Source organism: Pteropus alecto, unplaced genomic scaffold (genome assembly GCF_000325575.1).
Source record: "Pteropus alecto unplaced genomic scaffold, ASM32557v1 scaffold42, whole genome shotgun sequence".
In the NCBI taxonomy this organism is placed as follows: Eukaryota; Metazoa; Chordata; class Mammalia; order Chiroptera; family Pteropodidae; genus Pteropus; species Pteropus alecto.
In genome coordinates, this window is record NW_006434825.1 from 1,004,224 (window position 1) to 1,011,687 (window position 7,464).

Sequence of the window (7,464 nt, forward strand, 5' to 3'; positions counted from 1 at the left end):
TGGGGTAACCACACTGCATAACTACATCATTCTTCAGTGTGGTTACCCCAACATGAACCTGTATTCTTCCACTCTGGATTAGGGTTTTGGCTCTGCAGATTCAAAAGGTCCATTAAAATCTTCTTCCCAACACAAAAGAGTAATTTTTCTCCAAGGAGAGGCTATTGTCCTGACTAATTAAATATTCACGAAGTCATTCCTTCAGTAATTATTCAGGGAGTACTTACTGTGTGCAAGGCAGTGAGATAGCTTGGAGACACAATTTACATGAAATCCACTCATAAATACATAATTCATTGATTTTAGTACATTTATAGAGTTGTAAAACCATCCCCACAATTCGGATTTGGAATAGCTTCATTACCCCAGAAGGCTCCGTCTTGCTCATCTCAAGTCAATCTCAGCTCCCACCCCAGCCCCAAGCAACATAACACTGACTGAATGAAACAGGTTGCTGCCCTTGGAATAAACAGCCCATTTGGGGAGACACATAAATAAGTAAATGCACAAGTAGATATATAACTGTAAACTGTATTGAGAACTGGGTGTGGGAGAATAAGAGAGTACAGGCATCTCTATTGAGATGGTACCTAAACTGGCTCCTGGAGGATGAGGGAAGGGAGGGATTGTAAACTGGGCATGTGCAAAGGCCCTGAGGAGGGACACAACTTGTCGTTTTACAACAATTATTGACAGTGTGGCTGAAGCATGGGGAATTGGAGAGAGAACAGATCAGTTTGAGGGCTAAGGGTGGGTAGGAAACAGGTTATGCAGGGCCTTATAGGACCTGGGTCAATGCTAGGGTTCTGGAGTATTTTAAATAGGAGAAGAACATGGTCTGTTTGTGTTTTTAGAAATATTATAGTGGCTGCTCTTGGAAATCAGAGGTATTAGGTCAAAAGTGGAAGTGGGGAGGGCAGTAGGAAGAATATAGCAATGGTCCAGACAAGAAATGACATGTGCTAGTAGTGGGAGTGGACAGAAGGACATAGATCCAAAAGATACTTGGGTCAGTATACCCCTACCAGAATAGCTAAAGTGAAGAACAATGATAACACTAAATACTGACAAGGAATATTGATATGTTGCTGGTGGGAATGTAAAATGGTTTGGCCACTCTGGAAAACAGTTTGGCAGTTCCTTTCAAATCTAAAAACTAACTTACCGTATACTCGAGCAAGTTGCACTCTTGGACATTTATCTCGTAGTAATTAAGATTTATTTTAACTCAGAAACTTGTATAGAAATGTTCATAGCAGCTTAATTTGAAACAGCCAAAAGATATTTGGCCACTCCTAGGAATCTACCCACAAGAAATGAAAATATGTCCATGCAAACATTTGCACCTGAATGTTCATAGCAGCATTATTCATAACAGCCCAAACTAGAAACAATCTAAATGTCCCTTAATGGATGAATGGATAAACAAAAGGTAGTATATCCAGTAAAAAGGAACTAACTACTAATGTACACAACAACAAGGATGAACTCTAAAACATGCTAATTGAAAGATCCCAGATCCAAAAATCTATGTATATATGATTCCATTTATATGAAATATCCAGAAAAGAAAGATCCACTGAGACAAAAAGCAAATTAATGGGGCTGAGGATGGGAATAGAGTGCAAGTGTGGACTGAAATCAATGGGATACAAGGGAACTTTTTGGGGTGATGAAAATGTTCAAAACTGGGTTATTTTAAATTTACTATAAATTTACTAAAATTATTGAGTTGTAGACTTCCGATAGGTAAATTTATGAAAATTATAACTCAATAAAGTGGTTTGACAAAGAAGATACTGGAATTAGACATGACAGGACTTTGAAACATTAGTTACCCTCATTCTTCCATCCATTAAAATTTCGGAAGCACTGGGATCCACCTTAGAGTTTGGGAACCCAAGGAAGGCAGTATTCAGGAGTCAGTAACAATTCAGGGAGCCGACGGCATTTGTGTATTCAGTACAAGGAGAATTCTCCAGATAGAGAAGAAGGGACAGAATTCTGGGCACTGGGATAGCATGAGCAGAGCACGGAGGGCAGCAATGGGAAATGGCTCCCATAGAGGAGGAATAGTGGACCCTGATTGAACCTGGTTGCAAATGGAAAGTCTGGTTCCACTGCTCATTTTGGGGGCTGTCCTAGTGTCTTCTTGCTTTCACAGACCCCTCTTCCTTGTTCCGAGTACGAAGAAATAGCAGAAAGGATATCTACCAGCCACCTCTGGCCGCCAACATCGAGAAGATGAAAACCACCCAACTCAAGGAACAGAAAGCGTTTGCCCTTATTCGAGAAATCTTCGGTAGGCACCTGAGATTACCAACAAGTGATCTTCTCATTTGCTGGTTCTCAACACACTTGAATAGACACTGTGCAACGTTTCATGAGCCCCAAACAGCTTCTTAGACATTTTCCCTAGATATCAACTCACCCCAGCTTTTTCCCTATACTTAAAATCATTCAGTGGCCCTTCATGGCCCTTAGGATAAAGTCCAAACTCCGTACTGTGACTCCACACCAGGTCACCTCTCTTAGCTCCTTGTGCCCAGTGCCCATTCTGCAGCTCCTGGGACACCATGCCCACTCCTGAACCCAGGCCTTCACCTAGGCTGTTCCATCTAATCTGCTGAAATGTGCTCATTTCACCTCCCCACCTTTTCTTCTGGATAAGTCCTCTTATTCTTTCATTCTCAGCCCAAAGGCTGTGTTTGCAGACAGGCTTCCTTTGGCCCTCTGGCTGGGAGCTTTCAAGCCTCAGTGTGTGTTTTGGTCTACGTTCCCCACAAAGAGATCTGGGTACAAGTAGCTGGTTTGGGAGGTGATCCTGGGAAGCATTTATAGGACAGGGAAAAGTGTAGGGGGAGAGAAGGAAGCCAATGGAAAGTGTCATGATGAGTGGGTTCCACGGGGGCAACAGGGGCTCAGTACTGCTAGGGGCTTTGAGGGGAGCATGTAGTACACACTCTCAAGTTGTCACCCACCAGGTCACTGCTGAAGGTTGCTCCCCAGGAGGGAACTGACCCTGCAGCACTCCTAGCCTTCTCTCTCACTGGTGAAGCATGATCATGGCCAAAGCAAAGAGCCATGGGGCTTGTGCAGGAAGAGTAGCGTGTGCAGAATGAAGAGGGCCAAGGGGTGGGGCACAGCCCTGAGAAGTCGTCCTGGGAAGGGGTTTCCAGAATGCAGATTCCCAGGCTATGACCCGGAGATTCTGGTTCAGTAGGACACTAATTCTGGCCTCCTAAACTAAATCTTTGTATCTTTTAGATCCTTACATCACACTCACCTATCTCCTACAAGACAGGTGAGCTCCATGAGGGCAGGGAACACATCTGTCATCTTCACTGCTCCATCCTCCACATTACAATGGCAGATGCCCCATTAAAAAAAAATTATTTAAGAAACACTTACATAGCATGAACTCTGTGCAGGCACTATTTTAAGTACTTTGTAAATATTAACTTATTGACTTCCTCATCATAACTGTGTAATAAAATTATTATCTCCCTTTTACACATGAGGAGAGTGAGGTACAGAGAGATTAAGTCACTTGCAAAGAGCACATGGATAGGAAGTAGCAGAGCCAGGATTTGAACCTAGGCAGGAGGCTCATGGTCTGTGAACTCTGCTCCTTTCTGCTGCCTCTATAAGGATCAATTCCATTGTTACTAGAGGGCCAAGTAGTTCATCTACAAGACATCGACAGTTCTGAGCCCATGTGCCATTCCATTTCTTGCCATGGGCTTGTGGAAGTTAGGGACCCTGCCTAACCAGGGGCTGTGCCTCCTTTCCCAGCATACCTGGGTTTCCTGTGGATGCTGCTGCTGGTGGCCTATGGGCAGAGGGACCCCAGCGCCTACCACTTCAACAGACACCTCCAGCATAGCTTCACCCAAGGCTTTTCAGCCATCCTGAGCTTCCAGGAATTCTTCACATGGGCCAACACCACCCTCATAAGCAACCTATACAGTCATCACTCAGGTACTGTCCCCCTGCCCTGGAACGTGTGTCGGCCCCCTGATGCACCTTTCTTTCTAGGAACAGGTGTGGGTCACTGTCAACACCAGCCTCATAGAGAACCAATAATCATAGAACCATATGCTTTAACGGAGAGACCCTCAGAAGACTGTGTGTGCGTAGAGAGGGGCCCTACTCCTCCTTTGATGCAGAGTGGAGAACTTCCTAAATGAGAATAACTGAGTATGAATCAGCTAGGCAGGAACAGTGTATCAGGCAGAGGGACATGAAAAAAGATAAGCCTGAAACACCATGGCATGTTCTTGGAACTACAAAGCATTGAGTGTGGCTCCAGTGTGGGTAGAAGTTCACTACCAGTGAGAAGCAAAGCAGAGGAGAGAAATGGAGGTCCAATCATAAAAGTTGTATTTTATGCTCAAGGAAATGAGGAGCTATTGATGGTTTCTACATGAGGGAGTAACATAATCAAATTTGTAGTATAATCAAACTTTCAGAAGAATCATTCTGGAAACATGGAAGTTGTAGTAGAAGGTGGGTAAGTTAGTATGCTGGGGATAAGTAATAGGGCTGATACAGAGATGAGGGTGATGGAGAGATGGGAATAGATGTAGACACCATCAAAGAGGTAGAATTGATGACCTTGTTGACCATTAGGATGTGGGTATTGAGGGAAAGGGCACAGATGGTTTCCAAGTTGGTGACTTGGTGGTGGAAGTGCCATTCTCTAAGAGAAATTATGCAGGAAGTAAACCAGGTCTAGGGTGGGGAGACAGTGATGAATGTAGCCTATGGTTGGCCATGAACTCCTCTTAGCTATCTCTACAATGCATACACAGAAATTCACATTAACACCCAGGCCAGGGAGCTTGGAATGTGTGAAGGTGATTAGCTTGCTAGATTTAACCATCTATTTTTGATCTTCAGGCTTCATCACTGATGGGAATTCCAAGCTGGTTGGCAGCGCCCAAGTTCGCCAAGTGAGAGTCCGGGAAAGCTCCTGCCTTCTTGCCCCACAGCTGCAGACTTCTCTCAACAGGTGCCATGCACCATATTCCCTGGATGTTGAAGATCTGTCAGACTATGGAGAAGGCTGGAATGCCTCCAACCTCAATAGCAGCAATGGCTTCTCCCAGGCTTGGCAGTACCAGAGCCAGAGCCAGCGCCGAGGGTATCCCATCTGGGGCAAACTCACTGTGTACCAGGGAGGAGGTTATGTAGTTCCCTTGGGGACTGATCACCAAAGCGCATCAAGGTAAGGCTGACTTGATTCATATACAGCAAAGGAAAGACATTTGCTAGAGTCCAGATCTGATTGACTAGTGCAGGCTTCAAACCAAAGCTGAGCCAAGCTCATTCATGTCATTATGGGGGATTCAGAATCATTCAGGTCATATTTTCAGGCCCCTGGAAACTACAGTCTCAGAGTTGGAAGAGAAGTCCCTCTTCAGCATTCTTAGCCAGGTGATCTCAGTCTGGTGTCCTCTGCTAGAGCCAGTGCAGGGATAGGATGCTCACACTCACCAGGCAAAAAAACTGCCCACCAGGCAAGTAAGAAGTGGTTAAAGCTTAACCTTACCCAGAATCATGCAGTTTCTGAGGCTTACCATACTTGTAGCTAATGAGCCGGCCTGTTACCATTTGATGGATATTGGCAGAAGACATGAGATTCCTGGGTTAGAGACAGAGGACTTTATAACAGTAAAAGCAGTAGCAGAGCTTCACAGAAGTGTGAGTCAGTTCCCCATCAAGGGCCATGATAGATACTTGCATGTGCAGTGCATTGTAGGACCAAAGAGGAAGCATTCACTGCTTTTATAGTGGCAGAAGACTGCTGTTTGTCCAAAGAAAGATTCCGCCTCATTCCTCAAGGTTGCCTGCTGCAAACACAGCTCTGAGACATGACCTAAATGAAGCCTGGCCAGGACCTGGCATTTCTGGAACATCCAGCACAGGGACACTCAGAGCCCATGCAGACTGCTCCCCCAGCACACTCTAGAGTCAGAGAGCCCTGGGTTTGAAATCCTGGCACTGCTCATTAGCTGTGTAGCACCAGGCAAGTTAGATCATGTGAACTCCAGTCTCTGCCAATGTATTATTGTAACACTGAGGTTGTTTATGATGGCAGGGCCCTGACCCGGCCTAAAAAACAAACTCCCAAGAGAACAACTGGCAAGGGTCCCCTGGGGTTAAGGACAGGATAGAAATAGTCTATTTCAGAACAAGGTCTTTTCCTGCCACTTGGAATAACTGATATTCTCTACCTGCTCAATATACCAAGCAGGTTGCAGAGCCATGGGAACAGGGCATATTTTAAAATGGCCCATTATTATTGCTCTAAGTAATAACAGCTATCATTACTACACACACACACACACATACACACCATTCCATTTACTCTTCATAATAATCCTGAGGCGCTGCTGTTAACACCATTGTAGCTGAGGAAACTGAGGCCTGGAGAAGTTATTAGCTTGCTCACAAGGCAGGATTTGAAACCAGGTCCCTCCGGTATATACTCTTTCCACCACACCAGCAAGCAGATCTCTAAGAACTGGTCTCTTGTGAGTTGTCAGCCCAAGAGGGACCTCAGCAGTTGCAGCTGCTGTTTGCCTAAGCCTCTGATATTTTATGTGGCTCCTCTAACACCATGGCCCTCAAACTTTAAATAGCATCAAAATCCCCTGGAATGCTCATCAAAGAATAAATTGCCAGGCCCCACTCCCGGTGTTTCTGATTGAGGAGAGCAGGGGAGGGCCTGAGAATCTGCATTGATGACAAGTTTCCAGATAATGCCAATGCTGCTGGTCTGGGGACCCCACTTTGAGAACCTCTGCTCTAAAGGCCAGGATACCATAGGTACCAAGATGTTGCACCGTGGGATGGGAAACTATGACCACTCCCAGGAGCAGCCAGCCCCAAGGCCCTGTGGCCCAGGGAGCTGAACAGAGGCAGAGAGAGAAGTTTTTCAACAGGAAGCCCTGGCTTCCTCCTGGCTAAGGGGACAAGGAGCCACTTCCAATACAAAGAGTCCTAAATGCCCTTCTTCCCACAGAATTCTCCAGTATCTCTTTGACAACACCTGGCTGGACAGCTTGACCAGAGCTGTGTTTGTGGAATTCACTGTCTACAACGCCAATGTCAACCTGTTCTGCATCATCACTCTGACCCTGGAGACCAGCGCTCTGGGTGGGCACTTGTCTGTAAACCCATCTGCAGTATTCTGGAAGAAAAACACCCCTCCCCACCCTCTGGGCTGGGGTCCAGCTGCCCCAGGGCCAGAGTTCTAGGGCAAATGGTTGTTTGGGAAATTAGGGAGGTCAGTCTTGGTTCTCCCTGGACACCCAAAAGCAAGGTTTCAGGCCTGCTCCAGCCTTATTCCTATTGCCCCTACCCCTTCTCTCTAGCCTTGTTTCCCAAGTTATCCTAAAGCCCAGTTGGAGTCTGAAGGCAATTCATAACCCTGACCTTCCCACTCTATTGCGGGGG

The 7,464-nt window shown here is 45.8% G+C and overlaps 1 protein-coding gene across 1 annotated transcript in view; it reads left to right on the plus strand.

The window, feature by feature from the left end:
• PKD1L2 (polycystin 1 like 2) overlaps window positions 1-7,464 on the plus strand; it is an 87,349-nt gene that overhangs the window by 69,602 nt on the left and 10,283 nt on the right. Inside the window, exons 34-37 of the mRNA XM_006909849.2 lie at window positions 2,165-2,302; window positions 3,796-3,981; window positions 4,903-5,230; window positions 7,031-7,164. Of these exons, the coding sequence (XP_006909911.1) occupies window positions 2,165-2,302; window positions 3,796-3,981; window positions 4,903-5,230; window positions 7,031-7,164 (786 nt within the window). The remainder of the gene's footprint in view (window positions 1-2,164; window positions 2,303-3,795; window positions 3,982-4,902; window positions 5,231-7,030; window positions 7,165-7,464) is intronic.